The 19,107-nt window shown below is 41.4% G+C and overlaps 1 protein-coding gene across 3 annotated transcripts in view; it reads left to right on the forward strand.

The window, feature by feature from the left end:
• The window catches only part of LOC113633547 (activator of 90 kDa heat shock protein ATPase homolog 2), a 29,451-nt gene continuing 10,344 nt past the window's right edge, over positions 1-19,107 (forward strand). The window contains exons 1-2 of one of the 3 annotated variants that reach the window (XM_027131787.1): positions 1-168; positions 1,348-1,538. In XM_027131787.1, coding sequence (XP_026987588.1) covers positions 89-168; positions 1,348-1,538 — 271 coding nt within the window. In that variant the 5' untranslated portion in view covers positions 1-88. The remainder of the gene's footprint in view (positions 169-1,347; positions 1,539-19,107) is intronic. The other 2 variants (XM_027131786.1, XM_027131785.1) reach the window with 2 other exon arrangements.

The raw sequence follows: 19,107 nt of genomic DNA on the forward strand, positions 1-19,107 counted from the left end.
GCTCGAAGGCCGGAAACGTCGGCGACGGAGCCGTAGCGCTGCCGCGGCTCTTCCTTGTTCTCCGCTGAGGCCGCGCCGCGGCGCAGACATGGCCAAGTGGGGCCAGGGAGACCCGCGCTGGATCGTGGAGGAGCGGGAGGACGGGACCAACGTGAACAACTGGCACTGGTGCGGCCGGGCAGGGGCCGGGGCCGCGGCGTCTGGGCCTCCTCCCTCCGGAGCCGGCGGGGTGGGGGTGGGGACCCTCTGCGAGCGCCCGGCGCCCTGTAACCCGGGTGCAGGGGCGGCCGGGTGTCTCGGGGCGCCTCCCGGGCCGTGGTGGGCCCCGGGCCGGGGGAGTGGGGAGGGTTGGGGGCTGCACAGGTGCAGATGCTCGTCATTAGCCTCAGGGCTTGCGGAGCCCTTGGAGCCTGAAGACCCGGTGTCTTACCTGCACCGGCTCTGGGACTTCACTTTCCTCTTTTTGAAAGTTGGGTTGGGTCCCAGGAATAGAAGTCATTCTTGACTTACCGCTTCAGCTTCGGCAGTCTCTGACCTTAGAAGCTCTCCCCGCGCCGTCCCTCCCCCCCAGCCCCTTGAAGCTTGGGGGAGTTAAAATGAAGGTAGAAAGTGTGTGTGTGTGTGTTACGTATGTATTGGAAAGAACAGGAATTTGGATCTCAACTCCACATCTAACTTGATGAGTCTCTGGTGAGCCCTGCCTTCTAGGAGTTCTTACTAGTTACCCATCCTTTTTCTATCTCATATGGAGCTTGGGCTGATTTTTGCCCCTCACTCTTCAGTCAGAGCTTCAGGAAGTGATGTTCTCTGCTCTGCTCCTCTGAGGGCTGTGCTATCTCAAGGCCATCAAGGTGATGCTGAGGCAGGTCCAGGGCAGAGCAAAGCCTTAGCCTGTGAGGGCATCCTTCCCTGGGGGAGTCCTGGCTTGGGGTTAGGAAGAGCTGACCTCTCCTTTCCCAGCCTTGTCACCGTGGACACTTAATGGACTTCTCTCTGCTCATTTCCACCCCTTTAAATGGGAACATTATTTGGGAAGATTGTATGAGATAATATCTGTGTGAAAACACTTGATAATTTGTCTTATTACGATAAAAGTTATTTCAATTATAATTACCTTTTCATGTGGCCCAGGCTTTACCCCTCCATTTCCACCAGGTGAGATTTCGAGACCTCCTTTCCCCCAAATAAACCAGTGTTTTTAAGACAAAGTACCACCCAACAGCTGCTTGAGTGGAATTGGGCTGATCTGGACTGGGCCAGGGCATTACCCTGATTCCCCAGAGTGGGCATGTGGACACCAGTGGGGGCTTCCATCCACAGCTCTGCCCTTCTTCTGGCCCTCGTTAGGACAGAGCGGGATGCCACCAGCTGGTCCAAGGGGAAGCTCCGTGAGCTCCTGGTGGGCATTGCTGTGGAGAATGAGGCTGGCCGTTGCGAGATCAGTGAGCTGAAGCAGGTGGAAGGCGAGGCTTCCTGCAGCAGCCGCAAAGGAAAGCTGATTTTCTTCTATGAGTGGAACATCAAACTGGGCTGGAAAGGTAACAGGGTCCTCCAGGTACAGGTGGGGCTGGGGGCTGTGTTGGGGCAGAGTTGGTTGATTCATTAGTCATTCATTCAACAGATAAATTTAGAACTCCTGCTATGGGGCCCTGAATTGGTGTTTGGAGTTCTGGACACCCTTAACTGCATGTGGAGTTCCTTGTCCAACCAGCTGTGGGCTTCCCTTTCTCCCAGCACTCAGAGCTCTTTAGGGCTCTTAGCCGTCAGCTGGACTCAATCTGCCAGGCATTTGTGAGCACTAGCGTTTCCTGGAGCTGCTGCCTGGAGTACTCTTCCCCTCAATAGGTGCCTGCTGGCTCCTTAAGCTCTTTCAGGTTTGCATCCTGAGTAAAGCCATCTGTCTCCATTCTCTGACAGTTTCAGATCCCTTCCTTGTACTGTTTCCCTTCCCTGCTTAATTTCTCCCCAAAGCACTGATATTTGGCACACTACATATGGTTACATTATTATTGTTCTGGATTCCCCTTTTCTCCCCGTTCATCAGGGCAGAGATTTTTTAAAATATCAGCTTTATTGAGATATAATTCACATGCCGTACAGGTCGCCCATTTAAAGTGTACAATTGCCTGGTTTTCAGTATATTCACAGAGTTGTGCAGCCATCACTACAGTCAATTATAGAACATTTTCATCTCTCCCCCAAAACCATGTACCTGTTAGCAGTCACTCCCCCAGTCCTTGCAACCTCTAATCTAATTTCTGTCTCCATGGATTTGCCTGTTCTGGACATTTCATATGAATGGTATCACACAGTATGTGGTCTTTTGTGAGCAGCTTCTTTTACTTGACATAATGTTTTCAAGGTTCATCTGTCTTGTAGCATGTTTCATTCTTTTTCATTGTTGACTAACGTTCTGTTGTATAGATGTAGCACATTTTATCTGTTCATCAGTTGATAGACATTTTGGTTGTTTTCATTCTTTGGGTCTTTGGGTCAGGGATTGATTGGTTTTGGTTCGATCACTGTCTGAAACGTTGTGTTTGTTGAATGAATAAATTTCTCCCGTGGTGCCTGGCTCCTTGCTGGGTGGACCGTTTATACTCAATAAATATTTGTTGAAATAACCATGGATATGAAGACAAAGGGAAAAGGAAAAGGAGGAGAGAGGGCAAGATCTGGTTCTGGAGGATGGTGCTGTGTTTGGGCCTCAGCTTGTGTCAGCTTCTTTCTTGAGAGTTTGGGTTAGAGAGCTGCCTGGTGAGCTGTCCTTGCGCCTCTGTCCTAGTGGCTGTCTTGCTAACTGGAGCCAGGCCAGAGCCCAGGGAATGTTCAGCGAGCATCAAAAGCAGTCCCACTTGTGCGTTGAAACCTTCTGGCTTGGGGTTTGCTCTCAGTTGCTCCCTCAGTGGCTGCTCTTGGCTGGATCATAGCAGGATCTGGCTCCTTACACATCCAGCTCCTCAAGACAGGGGCTCTGAGGTCCCCAAGGAAACTCATGGTCTTGTGTCTCTTCCATCTCCCTTAGCTTAAAGCAGCAACCAGCTCCTTTGTAGGTTAAGACCCAGCAACTCCCAGGCAGCAGCCAGAGGGCAGACGGAACAGGGCTTCCCTGACCCCGTGTGCTTTCTCCTCTAGTAGTTAATCCTAGAGGTGGCTAGTGGGACCCGCTGGGGAGGAGACAGTACTCTGGTCTTCCTTTTTTTTTTTTAATTAAATTTTAATTATATTAAAGTTATAGCTTTCCCAGATTTATTGAGATATAATTGATTTATAACATTGTATGAGTGAAAGGTATACAACATGATGATTTGATATATGTGTATATTGCAAAATGATTTCCACAGTAAGGTTAGTTAAAATATTCATCACCTCATATAGTTACAATTTTTTTGTGTGTATGTTGAGAACTTTTAAGATCTGCTGTCTGAGCAATTTTCAAGTGTATAATACTGTATTGCTTACCCTGCTGCACATTACATCCTCAGAACTTACTTATCATATAAGTGGAAGTTATATGTGCCCTTTGTGTCTTTTGACCACCTTCACCACCCTTCCCTCTGCCACCTTGCAACCACCAGTCTACTTTCTGTTTCTGTGAGTTTGGTTTTTTTTTTTTTTGATTACACATATAAATGAGATCATACACTATTTGGTTTTCTCTGACTTATCTCACTTAGCATAGTGCCCTCAGGGATCATCCATGTTGTCACAAATGGCAAGATTTCCCTTCTTTTTTGTGGCTGAATAATATTCCGTTGTGTAAATATGCCACATTCTCTTTATTCATTCATCCATCGACGGGTGCTTAGGTTGTTTCCATGTCTTGGCTACCATAAATAATGCTGTATTGAATATCGGGGTGCAGATATGTCTTTGAGATAGTGATTCCATTTCCTTTGGCTATATATCCAGAAGTGGAATTGCTACATCATGTGGTAATTCTATTTTTAATTTTTTGAGGAACCTCTATACGGTTTTCCATAGTGGCTGCACCAATTTACATTCCCACCAGTAGTGCATGAGGGTTCCCTTTTCTCCACATCCTCACCAGCACTTGTTATCTCTTTTTGATAGTAGCCATTCTAACAGGGGTACAGTGTCATCTCTTTATGGTTTTGATTTACATTTCCCTGATGATTAGTGATGTTGGACACCTTTTCAGGTACCTGTTGGGCATTTGAATACTTTCTTTGCATAAATGTCTCTTCAGTTCCTTTGTCCATCTGTTTTTTTTTTTTTTTTTTTGCGGTACGCGGGCCTCTCACTGTTGTGGCCTCTCCCGCCGCGGAGCAACAGGCTCCAGACGCGCAGGCTCAGCGGCCATGGCCCACGGGCACAGCCACTCCGCGGCATGTGGGATCTTCCCAGACTGGGGCACGAACCCGTGTCCCCTGCATCGGCAGGCGGACTCTTAACCACTGCGCCACCAGGGAAGCCCTGCTCATCTTTTTAATGGTATTTTTTGTTTTGGTTTGGTTGTTTGCTATTGAGTTGTATGATTCCTTACATATTTTGGATATTAACTCATCAGATATGGTTTACAAATATTTTCTTCTATTCTGTAGGTTGCCTTTTCATTTTGTTGATTGTTTCTTTTGCTTGTGCAGAAGCTTTTTAGTTTGAGTAGTCCCAGACCAACATCAAGGAGCTTTTTCCCTGTCTTTTTCCCTAGGAGTTTTATGGATTCAGGTCTTACATTTAAGTTTTTAAGCCATTTCAAGTTAATTTTTGTGTATAGTGTATATTTTGTGTATAGTGTAAGATTCATTTTCATTCTTTTGCATGTGAATATCCAGTTTTCCCAGCACCATTTATTGAAGGTAGTATCTTTATTTATTTATCTTTTGCGGTACACGGGCCTCTCACTGTTGTGGCCTCTCCCGTTGCGGAGCACAGGCTCCGGACACGCAGGCTCAGTGGCCATGGCTCACGGGCCCAGCCGCTCCACGGCATGTGGGATCCTCCCGGACCGGGGCACGAAACCCCGTCCCCTGCATCGGCAGGCGGACTCTCAACCACTGCGCCACCAGCGAAGCCCCGAAGGTAGTATCTTTTACCCATGGAGTATTTTTGTTTCTCTTGTCATATATTAGTTGACCATATATGCATGGGTTTATTTCTGGGCTCTTGATTCTGTTCCATTGGTACATGTCTTTTTCTTATGCCAGTACCATACTGTTTTGATCACTCTTGCTTTGTAGTAAAGTTTGAAATCAGGAATTGTGATGCCTCCAGCTTTGTTCTTCTTTCTTGGGATTGCTTTGGCTATCAGAGTGTTTTGTGGTTCCATGTGAATTTTAGGATTGGTTTTTCTACTTCTGTAAAAAAAAATGCCACTGGAATCTTGGCAGGGATTGCATTGAATGTACAGATGCCTTTGTGTAGTATGGACATTTTAAAAAAATTATTTATTTATTTATTTTATGCAGTGGGTTCTTACTAGTTATCTGTTTTATACATATTAGTGTATATATGTCAATCCCAATCTCCCAAGTAGTATGGACATTTTAACAATATTAATTCTTCCAAGACATGAACATGGGATATCTTTCATCAGTGTCTTATAGTTTCCCATCTACAGATCTTTTACCTCCTAGGTCAAATTTATTCCTAAGTATATACTGTTTTTGCTGCTATTGTAAATGGGATGTTTTCTTTATTTCTTTTTCAGATAGTTCATTGTTAGTGTATTGAAAAGCAACTGATTTTTGTATGTTGATTTTCTATCCTGAAACTTTACTGAATTTATTTATTAGTTCTAATGGTCTCTTGGATTTTTTTGTATATATGATCATGTGCTATGCAAATAGAGGTAATTTTACCTTTTCCTTTCCAATTTGGATGCCTTTTATTTCTTTTTCTTGCTTGATTGCTCTGGCTAGGACTTCCAATACTGTGTTGAATGGGAGTGGTGAGAGTGGGTACCCTTATCTTATTCCTGTTATTAGGGGAAAAGCTTCAAACATTTCACCGTTGAGTACAATGTCAGCTGTGGGCTTGTCATATATATTGCCTTTATTATGTTGAGGTATGTTTCTATTACACCCACTTTGTTGGGAGTTTTTATTATCAGTGGATGTTGAATTTTCTCAAATGCTTTTTCTGCATGAATTGAGATGATCATATTATCTTTATTTTTCATTGTATTAATGTGATGCATCACATTTGACTTGGGTATTAAACCATCCTTGCATCCCAGGCATTAATTCCACTTGATCTTAGTATTTGATCCTTTTAATGTGCTGTTGAATTCAATTTGCCAGTATTTTGTTGAGAATTTTTGCATCTATATTCATCAGGTATATTTGTCTGTAATTTTTTCTTTTTCTTTTCTTTATTTTTTTTGGCCGCACTGTGTGGCATGTGGATCTTAGTTCCCCGACCAGGGATCAAGCCTGGGCCTCCTGCAGTGGAAGCGCAGAGTCTTAACCACTGGATGGCTGAGTAGCCCTGTAATTTTTTCTTGTAGTGTCCTTAACTGGCTTTGGTATCCTGGTAATGCTGGCCTCTTAAAATGAGTCTGGGAATGTTCCCTCTCTTCAGTTTTTGGGAAGAGTTTGAAAAGGATTGATGTTAATTCTTTAAATGTTTGGTAGAATTCCCCAGTGAAATCATCTGATTCTGGGCTTTTCTTTGTTGGGAGTTTTTTTTTGATTACTGATTCAGTTTCCTTAATCATAATTGGTCTGTTCAGACTTTCTAGTCCTTAATGATTCAGGCTTGGTAGGTGATATGTTTCTAGGAATTTATCCATTTCTTTTAGGTCGTCCAGTTTTATAGCATAAAATTGTTAACGGTAGTTGCTTATTATCCTTTGTATTTGTGTGGTATCAGTTGTAATGTCTCTTTCATTTTTAATTTTATTTATTTGGATCCTCTGTTTTTCCCTTGGTTAGTCTAGCTAAAGTTTTGTCAATAATTGTTTATCTTTTCAAAGAACCAGCTCTTTGTTTTATTAATCTTTTCTATTGTTTTCCTGTTCTCTGTTTCATTTATTTTATTTTATTTATTTATTTATTTGGCTGCATTGGGTCTTTGTTGCTGCGCACAGGCTTTCTGTAGTTGCAGTGAGCGGGGGCTGCTCTTCGTTGTGGTCCACAGGCTTCTCATTGCGGTGGCTTCTCTTGTTGTGGGGCATGGTCTCTAGGTGCGTGGGTTTCAGGAGTTGTGGCACACGGGCTCAGTAGTTGTGGATTGCAGGCTCTACAGCACAGGCTCTGTAGTTGTGGTAAATGGGCTTAGTTGCTCCACAGCATGTGGGATCTTCCCAGACCAGAGCTTGAACCTGTGTCCCCTGCATTGGCAGGCAGATTCTTAACCACTGCACCACCAGGGAAGTCCCATGTTTCATTTATTTTTGCTCTAATCTTTATCCCTTTTTTTAAATTGAGATGTAATAGGCATACAACATTATATTCATTTTGTGATATAATGATTGTATATTTGTACACATCAAGAAATGGTGACCACAGTAAGTCTAGTTAACATTCATCACCATACGGTTATAAGATTTTCTTTTTTCTTGGGATGAGAATTTTTAAGGTTTACTTTCTTTCAAATATACAATATAGTATTATTATAATTACCATACTGTGTATTACATCCCCATGACTTATTTTTATAACTGGAAATTTGTACTTTTGACCACTTTCACCCGTTTTACCCATTCGACCACCCTGTCTCTGGCAACCACTAATCTGTTCTCTGTATCTGTGACTTTGGATTTTATTTTTAATTGCTTCTTCTTTTTTTAAAATGAATTTTTGGCTGCATTGGGTCTTTCGTTAATGCATGTGGGCTTTCTCTAGTTGTGGCAAGTGGGGGCTACTCTTTGTTGTGGTGCGCAGACTTCTCATTGCAGTGGCTTCTCTTTGTTGTGGAGCACTGGCTCTAGGTGCGCAGGCTTCAGTAGTAGTGGTGCGCGGGCTCAGTACTTGTGGCTCGCGGGCTCCAGAGTGCAGGCTCAGTAGTTGTGGTGCACATGCTTAGTTGTTCCGCAGCATGTGGGATCTTCCAGGACCAGGGCTCAAACCCGTGTCCCCTGCATTTACAGGTGGATTCTTAACCACTGTGCCACCAGGGAAGTCCAACTTCGGTTTTTCGTTTTATTTTTTTCTTTTAGATTGCACATATAAGTGAGATCAAATAGTATTTGTCTTTCTGACTTATTTTATTTAGCATAATGCCCTCAAGTTCCATCCAGGTTGCTACAATTGGCAGGAGTGTTTTTCTTTTTTATAGCTAAATAATATTCCATTGTGTGTATGTACTACATTTTCTTTATCTGTTCTTCCACTGACGGACACTTAGGTTGCTTGCATGTCTTAGCTATTGTAAATAATGCTGCAGTGAACATGTGGATGCATATATCTTTTCAAATTAGTGTTATTGTTTCCTTTGGATATATACCCAGAACTGGAATTGCTGGAACATATGGTAGTTCTATTTTTAATTTTTGGAGGAACCTTCATACTGTTTTCCATAGTGGTTGCACCAGTTTACATTCCTACCAGCAGTGCACAAGGATTTCTTTTTCTCCAGATCCTTGCCAACACTCATTATTTCTTCTCTTTTTAACACATTACTGATGGGGGGATTTTTGCAGAAACTTAACGCCTGTGGCTGGCAATTTGTTATGTAAGTGAATATTGAAACACCTGTGTTTGAGTAAATATCAACAACTTTTTTTTCATTTAATGTATTTATTTGAAACTTAGTACATGTCTTACTAAAGCATTCTATTATTTCGTTAGAGTGTGATAGGCAGTAAAGCAGGCACCTCTGTGCAGGGGAAAGAACATCTATTACAAATATACTTTTCACTGTGCTTTCTCCTGGAAGATCAGATTCTACACTTTGTGGTGTCATTTTTTATTAGTCCTGTGGGTATTATTTCATATAGAATATGTTCTTTTATTTTACATGATAGTCAACAAGGTGGATCTTTGTGGAGGGGCTCTTTTAGAAATGCCACAAGAAGCACCAGGTGTGGGACTACCACTACATTCACCAGACTGGTCAGTTACCCATTCTCTAGCTACTGCTAACAAAAATTGCTTGTTAAGTCATTTTATTATGTGCATTAAGGCTACGTAAATTTTAAATGCGTTGAATAAACTGTAATTACTCAAACAGTAACCCACTTTCTTATACCATTTTCGAGTTTTCTGGAGGATATTGAAGTTTGCCAGATATTGATCGATCGATCAACTCCTTTCATACATTTTTGTTGTGTTTTGTTTTGTTTTTGATATGATTCTATTTTTTTTAAATATTTATTTGGTTGCACCAGGTTTTAGTTGCAGCAGGTGGGCTCCTTAGTTGCAGCTTGCCAGCTCCTTAGTTGCGGCACGTGGGCTCAGTTGCGGCAGACGGGTTCCTTAGTTGCGGCTCCAGGGCTCCTTAGTTGTGGCATGCAAACTCGTAGTTGCAGCATGCATGTGGGATCTAGTTCCCTGACCAGGGATCGAACCCGGGCCCCCTGCATTGGGAGCACGGAGTCTTATCCACTGTACCACTGGGGAAGTCCCTCATATATTTATTATACTCTAATATACAAGTGGGCTTAGTTTTCTGATGGCCAGTCCTCCTGTCTTCCTTTCCTGTAGATGTTATGGAGGCATCATGAATAGTTGTCACCATGCGGACTAGCCTCTTGTCTTTCCATATAAGAAGAATCACTTCTCCCTTCCATAAGAATGTCATTTCTCCTCCTGTAGATTTTAGATTTCTCCTTTAATTGGTTTGGTAGACCACAATTCTCTCTTATAGTCCCACAAACTCTGGTTTTATTTTTCAACAGTGTTTCAGATGTGGACACACTGTTGTAATAATTGTCTTGGTACATATGGTGCTGTGAACCAAGATAAGGTTGTAGGACTGATAATATTGTTGTAGTTTCTTTCCTTCACCTGTGTAAATCTCAAGGTAGCATATATATCCAGTTTCACTTTCGCTAACCATCCTGACCAAAATTCCATATTTTGTAAGTTTTCTGGGATTATAGGTTTTGAATCTTGAGTTGTCCTCTCCACTTTTATCATTGCCTTATCAAGTGATAGCTCTTGTTTGTATATAGATCGATTGAAATTTTGGTAGAAAATAATCTAAAAGAGGTTTAACTTTTGAAATTCTGTCTGTAGGAAGTGGAGTTTCTGAGTTATTAAAGTGAAGAGCTGTCATTATTTGTTTGAACCTTCTTCTCGTCAGAATCTTTGGAAAGACAGGTGTTTCAAGTAAGGGATCAGTCCAATATTCTTTCCAGTGTGACTTTCTTATTTGTCCCATCAAAATTATTAATCCAAGAAACTTCTTCGTGTTACTATTGTTTACATCAGTCCATTTTAAAGCCTTACCATACTCTTTATATGATTTTTCATTCTGTTGGTGATACAAGTGTGTTTGAGAAGCGACCAACTCGAAAAAGTTATTGCCAAAAAACAAAATTAATTCTGTTATGTTTCGGGTTATTACATTCAGTGGTTACACCTGACACACCTGTAAAGTCTTCTAATTTTCATGAAATGTCTTCAATCCACTCTTCTGTAGAAGCAAAGGAGCATTCTCCAGCACCGTTTCGTTTTCACTTTCCATATCAGAATCAATCACTAAGGTTTTTTGTCTTTTTGTTAGTCTAATATTCACATCGTCTGAATCAACTATATTCTGAAGAATTATCATCTTCTGAGACACTAGTATATATGTTGCTCGGACAGTCAGAGAAAGTATCTGCATAAAATTGACCAAAAAATTCTTCACTCAGAATTTCACGATGTCATTTTTGAAAATTTTACGGTAATAAACTTGCATTTATAATATACACAAGGTTGGAACAAAAACCTAACAGAGAAAAATGTGAATGATAACGACAATCATAAGTTGATTAATGAACCCTCAATCAATTTTAAGTTCTAACAAATTTTCAAGGTGATGTTAATTGTATCACTCTCTAAAAATGTATTGATACGTCTCCGGTCAATAATGTTCAGGTAACAAAAGACATATTAATACATCTCTGGTCAATAAGTTGTTAATAAAAGACACTGTAATAGGTGTGAGGTGATATCGCATTGTGCTTCTGATGTATAATTCTGTGATGTTGAGCACCATTTCATGTATCTGTTGGCCATTTGTATGTCTTCTTTGGAAAAATGTCTCTTCAGATTTTCTGCCTATTTTCTAACCAGATTGTTTTTTGTTATTGAGTTTTATACATTCCTTATATATTTTGGATATTAACCCCTTATCATATGCATAATTTACAAATATTTTTTCTCATTCAGTAGGTTGCCTTTTCATTTTGTTGGGTTTTCTTTGCAGAAGCTTTTTAGTTTGACTAGTCCCGCTTGTTTATATTTGCTTTTGGTGTTAAATCTAAAAATCATTGCCAAGACCATTGTCAAGGAGCTTATCACTTTTGTATTCTTCTAGGGCTTTTGTGGTTTCAGGTCTTAGGTTCAAGTCTTTAGTTCACCTTGAGTTAATTTTTTGTGTATGGTGTAAGATAGTGGTCCAGTGTCATTGTTTTGCTTGTGGCTGCCAGTTTTCTCAACATCATTTATTGAGGAGACTGTCCTTTCCTCACTGTATATTCTTGACTCCTTTGTCAAAGCTTAATTGACCACATATGCATGGGTTTATTTTTGGGCTCTCTATTCTCTTCCATTGATCTGTGTACCTGCTTTTTATGCCAATACCATACTCTTTTGATTACTATATCTTTATAATATAGTTTGAAATCAAGAAGTATGATGCCTTCAGCTTTGTTCTTTTTCAAGATTGTTTAGGCTGTTTGGGGTCTTTTGTGGTTGCATACAAATTTTAGGATTGTTCTATTTCTGTGAAAAATGCCATTGGAATTTTTTTTTTCATTTTAACATCTTTATTGGAGTATAATTGCTTTACAATGGTATGTTAGTTTCAGCTTCACAACAAAATGAATCAGTTATATATATACATATGTTCCCATATCTCTTCCCGCTTGCGTCTCCCTCCCTATCCAACCCCTCCAGGCGGTCACAAAGCACCGAGCTGATCTCCCCGTGCTATGCGGCTGCTTCCCACTAGCTATCTACCTTACGTTTGGTAGTGTATATACGTCCATGCCTCTATCTCGCTTTGTCACAGTTTACCCTTCTCCCTCCCCATAGCCTCAAGTCCATTCTCTAGTAAGTCTGTGTCTTTATTCCTGTTTCATCCCTAGGTTTTTCATGACATTTTTTCCTCAAATTCCATATATATGTGTTAGCATACAGTATTTGTCTCTCTCTTTCTGACTTACTTCACTCTGTATGACAGACTCTAGGTCTATCCACCTCATTACAAATAGCTCAATTTCGTTTCTTTTTATGGCTGAGTAATATTCCATTGTATATACGTGCCACATCTTCTTTATCCATTCATCCGATGATGGACACTTAGGTTGTTTCCATCTCTGGGCTATTGTAAATAGAGCTGCAATGAACATTTTGGTACATGACTCTTTTTGTATTATGGTTTTCTCAGGGTATATGCCCAGTAGTGGGATTGCTGGGTCATATGGTAGTTCTATTTGTAGTTTTTTAAGGAACCTCCATACTGTTCTCCACAGTGGCAGTATCAATTTACATTCCCACCAACAGTGTAAGAGGGTTCTCTTTTCTCCACACCCTCTCCAGCATTTATTGTTTCTAGGTTTTTTGATGATGGCCATTCTGACTGGTGTGAGATGATATCTCATTGTAGTTTTGATTTGCATTTCCCTAATGATTAATGATGTTGAGCATTCTTTCATGTGTTTGTTGGCAATCTGTATATCTTCTTTGGAGAAATGTCTATTTAGGTCTTCTGCCCATTTTTGGATTGGGTTGTTTGTTTTTTTGTTATTGAGCTGCATGAGCTGCTTGTAAATTTTGGAGATTAATCCTTTGTCAGTTGCTTCATTTGCAAATATTTTCTCCCATTCTGAGGGTTGTCTTTTGGTCTTGTTTATGGTTTCCTTTGCTGTGCAAAAGATTTTAAGTTTTATTAGGTCCCATTTGTTTATTTTTGTTTTTATTTCCATTTCTCTAGGAGGTGGGTCAAAAAGGACCTTGCTGTGATTTATGTCATAGAGTGTCCTGCCTATGTTTTCCTCTAAGAGTTTGATAGTTTCTGGCCTTACATTTAGGTCTTCAATCCATTTTGAGCTTATTTTTGTGTATGGTGTTAGGGAGTGATCTAATCTCATACTTTTACATGTACCTCTCCAGTTTTCCCAGCACCACTTATTGAAGAGGCTGTCCTTTCTCCACTGTACATTCCTGCGTCCTTTATCAAAGATAAGGTGACCATATGTGCGTGGGTTTATCTCTGGGCTTTCTATCCTGTTCCATTGATCTATATTTCTGTTTTTGTGCCAGTACCATACTGTCTTGATTACTGTAGCTTTGTAGTATAGTCTGAAGTCAGGAAGCCTGATTCCTCGTCTCCGTTTTTCGTTCTCAAGATTGCTTTGGCTATTCGGGGTCTTTTGTGTTTCCATACAAATTGTGAAATTTTTTGTTCTAGTTCTGTGAAAAATGCCAGTGGTAGTTTGATAGGGATTGCATTGAATCTGTAGATTGCTTTGGGTAGTAGAGTCATTTTCACAGTGTTGCTTTTTCCAATCCAAGAACATGGTATATCTCTCCATCTATTTGTATCATCTTTAATTTCTTTCATCAGTGTCTTATAATTTTCTGCATACAGGTCTTTTGTCTCCTTAAGTAGGTTTATTCCTAGATATTTTATTCTTTTTGTTGCAGTGGTAAATGGGAGTGTTTTCTTGATTTCACTTTCAGATTTTTCATCCTTAGTGTATAGGAATGCCAGAGATTTATGTGCATTAATTTTGTCTCCTGCTACTTTACCAAATTCATTGATTAGCTCTAGTAGTTTTCTGGTAGCATCTTTAGGATTCTCTATGTATAGTATCATGTCATCTGCAAAGAGTGACAGCTTTACTTCTTCTTTTCTGATTTGGATTCCTTTTATTTCCTTTTCTTCTCTGATTGCTGTGGCTAAAACTTCCAAAACTATGTTGAATAAGAGTGGTGAGAGTGGGCAACCTTGTCTTCTTCCTGATCTTAGTGGAAATGCTTTCAGTTTTTCACCATTGAGGACGATGTTGGCTGTGGGTTTGTCATATACGGCCTTTATTATGTTGAGGAAAGTTCCCTCTATGCCGACTTTCTGCAGGGTTTTTATCATAAATGGGTGTTGAATTTTGTCAAAAGCTTTCTCTGCATCTATTGAGATGATCATATGGTTTTTCTTCTTCAGTTTGTTAATATGGTGTATCACGTTGATTGATTTGCGTATATTGAAGAATCCTTGCATTCCTGGAATAAACCCCACTTGATCATGGTGTATGATCCGTTTAATATGCTGTTGGATTCTGTTTGCTAGTATTTTGTTGAGGATTTTTGCATCTATGTTCATCAGTGATATTGGCCTGTAGTTTTCTTTCTTTGTGACATCCTTGTCTGGTTTTGGTATCAGGGTGATGGTGGCCTCGTAGAATGAGTTGGGGAGTGTTCCTCCCTCTGCTATATTTTGGAAGAGTTTGAGAAGGATAGGTGATAGCTCTTCTCTAAATGTTTGATATAATTTGCCTGTGAAGCCATCTGGTCCTGGGCTTTTGCTTGTTGGAAGATTTTTAATCACAGTTTCAATTTCAGTGCTTGTGATTGGTCTGTTCATATTTTCTACTTCTTCCTGATTCAGTCTTGGCAGGTTGTACCTTTCTAAGAATTTGTCCATTTCTTCCAGGTTGTCCATTTTATTGGCATAGAGTTGCTTGTAGTAATCTCTCATGATCTTTTGTATTTCTGCAGTGTCAGTTGTTACTTCTCCTTTTTCATTTCTAATTCTATTGATTTGAGTCTTCTCCCTTTTTTTCTTGATGAGTCTGGCTAATGGTTTATCAATTTTGTTTATCCTTTCAAAGAACCAGCTTTTAGTTTTATTGATCTTTGCTATTGTTTCATTCATTTCTTTTGCATTTATTTCTGATCTGATCTTTATGATTTCTTTCCTTCTGCTAACTTTGGGGTTTTTTTGTTCTTCTTTCTCTAATTGCTTTAGGTGCAAGGTTAGGTTGTTTATTCGAGATGTTTCCTGTTTCTTAAGGTAGGATTGTATTGCTATAAACTTCCCTCTTAGAACTGCTTTTGCTGCATCCCATAGATTTTGAGTTGTCGTGTGTCCATTGTCATTTGTTTCTAGGTATTTTTTGATTTCTTCTTTGATTTCTTCAGTGATCACTTCGTTATTAAGTAGTGTATTGTTTAGCCTCCATGTGTTTGTATTTTTTACAGATCTTTTCCTGTAATTGATATCTAGTCTCATAGCGTTGTGGTCGGAAAAGATACTTGATACAATTTCAATTTTCTTAAATTTACCAAGGCTTGATTTGTGACCCAAGATATGATCTATCTTGGAGAATGTTCCATGAGCACTTGAGAAAAATGTGTATTCTGTTGTTTTTGGATGGAATGTCCTATAAATATCAATTAACTCCATCTTGTTTAATGTATCATTTAAAGATTGTGTTTCCTTATTTATTTTCATTTTGGATGATCTGTCCATTGGTGAAAGTGGGATGTTAAAGCCCCCTACTATGAATGTGTTACTGTCGATTTCCCCTTTTATGGCTGTTAGTATTTGCCTTATGTATTGAGGTGCTCCTATGTTGGGTGCATAAATATTTACAATTGTTATATCTTCTTCTTGGATTGATCCCTTGATCATTATGTAGTGTCCTTCTTTGTCTCTTCTAATAGCCTTTATTTTAAAGTCTATTTTGTCTGATATGAGAATTGCTACTCCAGCTTTCTTTTGGTTTCCATTTGCATGAAATACCTTTTTCCATCCCCTTACTTTCAGTCTGTATGTGTCTCTAGGTCTGAAGTGGGTCTCTTGTAGACAGCAAATATATGGGTCTTGTTTTTGTATCCATTCAGCCAATCTGTGTCTTTTGGTGGGAGCATTTAGTCCATTTACATTTAAGGTAATTATCGATATGTATGTTCCTATTCCCATTTTCTTAATTGTTTTGGGTTCGTTATTGTAGGTCTTTTCCTTCTTTTGTGTTTCTTGCCTAGAGAAGTTCCTTTAGCAGTTGTTGTAAAGCTGGTTTGGTGGTGCTGAACTCTCTCAGCTTTTGCTTGTCTGTAAAGGTTTTAATTTCTCCATCAAATCTGAATGGGATCCTTGCTGGGTAGAGTAACCTTGGTTGCAGGTTTTTCTCCTTCAACACTTTCAATATGTCCTGCCACTCCCTTCTGGCTTGCAGAGTTTCTGCTGAAAGATCAGCTGTTAACCTTATGGGGATTCCCTTGTGTGTTATTTGTTGTTTTTCCCTTCCTGCTTTTAATATGCTTTCTTTGTATTTAATTTTTGACAGTTTGATTAATATGTGTCTTGGCATATTTCTCCTTGGATTTATCCTGTATGGGACTCTCTGTGCTTCCTGGACTTGATTATTTCCTTTCCCATATTAGGGAAGTTTTCAACTATAATCTCTTCAAATATTTTCTCAGTCCCTTTCTTTTTCTCTTCTTCTTCTGGAACCCCTATAATTCGAATGTTGGTGCATTTAATGTTGTCCCAGAGGTCTCTGAGACTGTCCTCAGTTCTTTTCATTCTTTTTTCTTTATTCTGCTCTGCATTAGTTATTTCCACTATTTTATCTTCCAGGTCACTTATCCGTTCTTCTACCTCAGTTATTCTGCTATTGATCCCATCTAGAGTATTTTTAATTTCATTTATTGTGTTGTTCATCATTGTTTGTTTCATCTTTAGTTCTTCTAGGTCCTTGTTAAATGTTTCTTGCATTTTGTCTATTCTATTTCCAAGATTTTGGATCATCTTTACTATCATTACTCTGAATTCTTTTTCAGGTAGACTGCGTATTTCCTCTTCATTTGTTAGGTCTGGTGGGTTTTTATCTTGCTCCTTCATCTGCCGTGTGTTTTTCTGTCTTTTCATTTTGCTTATCTTACTGTGTTTGGGGTCTCCTTTTTGCAGGCTGAAGGTTTGTAGTTCCTGTTGTTTTTAGTGTCTGTCCCCAGTGGCTAAGGTTGGTTCAGTGGGTTTTGTAGGCCTCCTGGTGGAGGGTACTAGTGCCTGTGTTCTGGTGGATGAGGCTGGATCTTGTCTTTCTGGTGGGCAGGTCCACGTCTGGTGATGTGTTTTGGGGTGTCTGTAGACTTATTATGATTTTGGGCAGCCTCTCTGCTAATGGGTGGGGTTGTGTTCCTGTCTTGCTAGTTGTTTGGCATAGGATGTCCAGCACTGTAGCTTGCTGGTCGTTGAGTGAAGCTGGGTGCTGGCATTGAGATGGAGATCTCTGGGAGATTTTCGCCGTTTGATATTATGTGCAGCTGGGAGGTCTCTTGTGGACCAGTGTCCTGAAGTTGGCTCTCCCACCTCAGAGGGACAGCACTAACTCCTGGCTCCAGCACCAAGAGCCTTTCATCCACACCGCTCCTTAATTTGGGATGATTCTTTGTCTATTCAGGTATTCCACAGATGCAGGGTACATCAAGTTGATTGTGGAGCTTTAATCCGCTGCTTCTGAGGCTGCTGGGAGAGATTTCCCTTTCTCTTCTTTGTTCTCACAGCTCCCAGGGGCTCAGCTTTGGATTTGGCCCTGCCTGTGCGTGTAGGTCGCCGGAGGGCGTCTGTTCTTTGCTCAGACAGGACGGGGTTAAAGGAGCCGCTGATTCGGAGGCTCTGGCTCACTCAGGCCGGGGGGAGGGAGGGTCACGGAGTGCGGGACGGGCCTGCGGCGGCAGAGGCCAGCGTGACGTTGCCAGCTTGAGGCGCGCCGTTCTCCCGGGGGAGTTGTCCCTGGATCCTGGGACCCTGGCAGTGGCGGGCTGCACAGGCTCCCCGGAAGGGGCGTGTGGATAGTGACCTGTGCTCGCACACAGGCTTCTTGGTGGCGGCAGCAGCGGCCTTAGCGTCTCATGTCTGTCTCTGGGGTCCGCACTTTTAGCCGCGGCTCGCGCCGTCTCTGGAGCTCCTTTAAGCAGCGTTCTTAATCCCCTCTCCTCGCGCACCAGGAAATAAAGAGGGAAGAAAAAGTCTCTTGCCTCTTCGGCAGGTCCAGACTTTTCCCCCAGACTCCCTCCCGGCTAGCCGCGGTGCACTAACACCCTGCAGGCTGTGTTCACGCCGCCAACCCCAGTCCTCTCCCGGCGCTCCGACCGAGGCAGGAGCCTCAGCTCCCAGCGCCGCCTGCCCCGGCGGGTGAGCAGACAAGCCTCTCGGCTGGGGAGTGCCGGTCGGCCCTGATCCTCTGTGCTGGAATCTCTCCGCTTTGCCCTCTGCACCCCTGTTGCTGTGCTCTCCTCCGTGGCTTTGAAGCTCCCCCACTCAGCCACCCGCAGTCTCCGCCCGCGAAGGGGCTTCCTAGTGTGTGGACACTTTTCCTCCTTCACAGCTCCCTCCCGCTGGTGCAGGTCCCGTCCCTATCCTTTTGTCTGTGTTTATTTTTTTTCTTTGCCCTAACCAGGTACGTGGGGGGTTTCTTGCCTTTTGGGAGGTCTGAGGTCTTCTGCCAGAGTTCAGTAGGTGTTCTGTAGGAGTTGTTCCACGTGTAGATGTATTTTTGGTGTATCTGTGGGGAGGAATGTGATCTCCGCGTCTTATTCTTCCGCCATCTTCCCAGAAGTCCGCCATTGGAATTTTAACAGGTATTGCATTGAATCTGTAGATTGCTGGTTATCTCTTTTCTTCTGCTAACTTTGGGCTTAGTTTGTTTTTTTTCTAGTTCCTTGATGTGTAATGTCAGGCTCTTTATATATTTCTTGTTTTTTGTCGTTGTATGAGTTTATAGCTACAAACTTCCCTCTTAGAACTGGTTATGCTGCATCTCATAAGTGTTTGTGTTTACGTTTTTATTTGTGCCAAGATATTTTTAAATTTTCCCTTTGATTTCTTTGAGCCATTGGTTCAGGAGTATTTTTATTTTTTCTTTTTACGATACGCAGGCCTCTCACTGTTTTGGCCTCTCCCACTGCAGAGCATAGGCTCCGGACGCGCAGGCTCAGTGGCCATGGCTCACAGGCCCAGCCGCTCCGCGGCATGTGGGATCTTCCC

The sequence above is a fragment of the Aethalodelphis obliquidens genome, unplaced genomic scaffold (genome assembly GCF_003676395.1).
Source record: "Aethalodelphis obliquidens isolate GAN/ISIS:26980383/991018 unplaced genomic scaffold, ASM367639v1 scaffold40, whole genome shotgun sequence".
Taxonomy (NCBI): domain Eukaryota; kingdom Metazoa; phylum Chordata; class Mammalia; order Artiodactyla; family Delphinidae; genus Aethalodelphis; species Aethalodelphis obliquidens.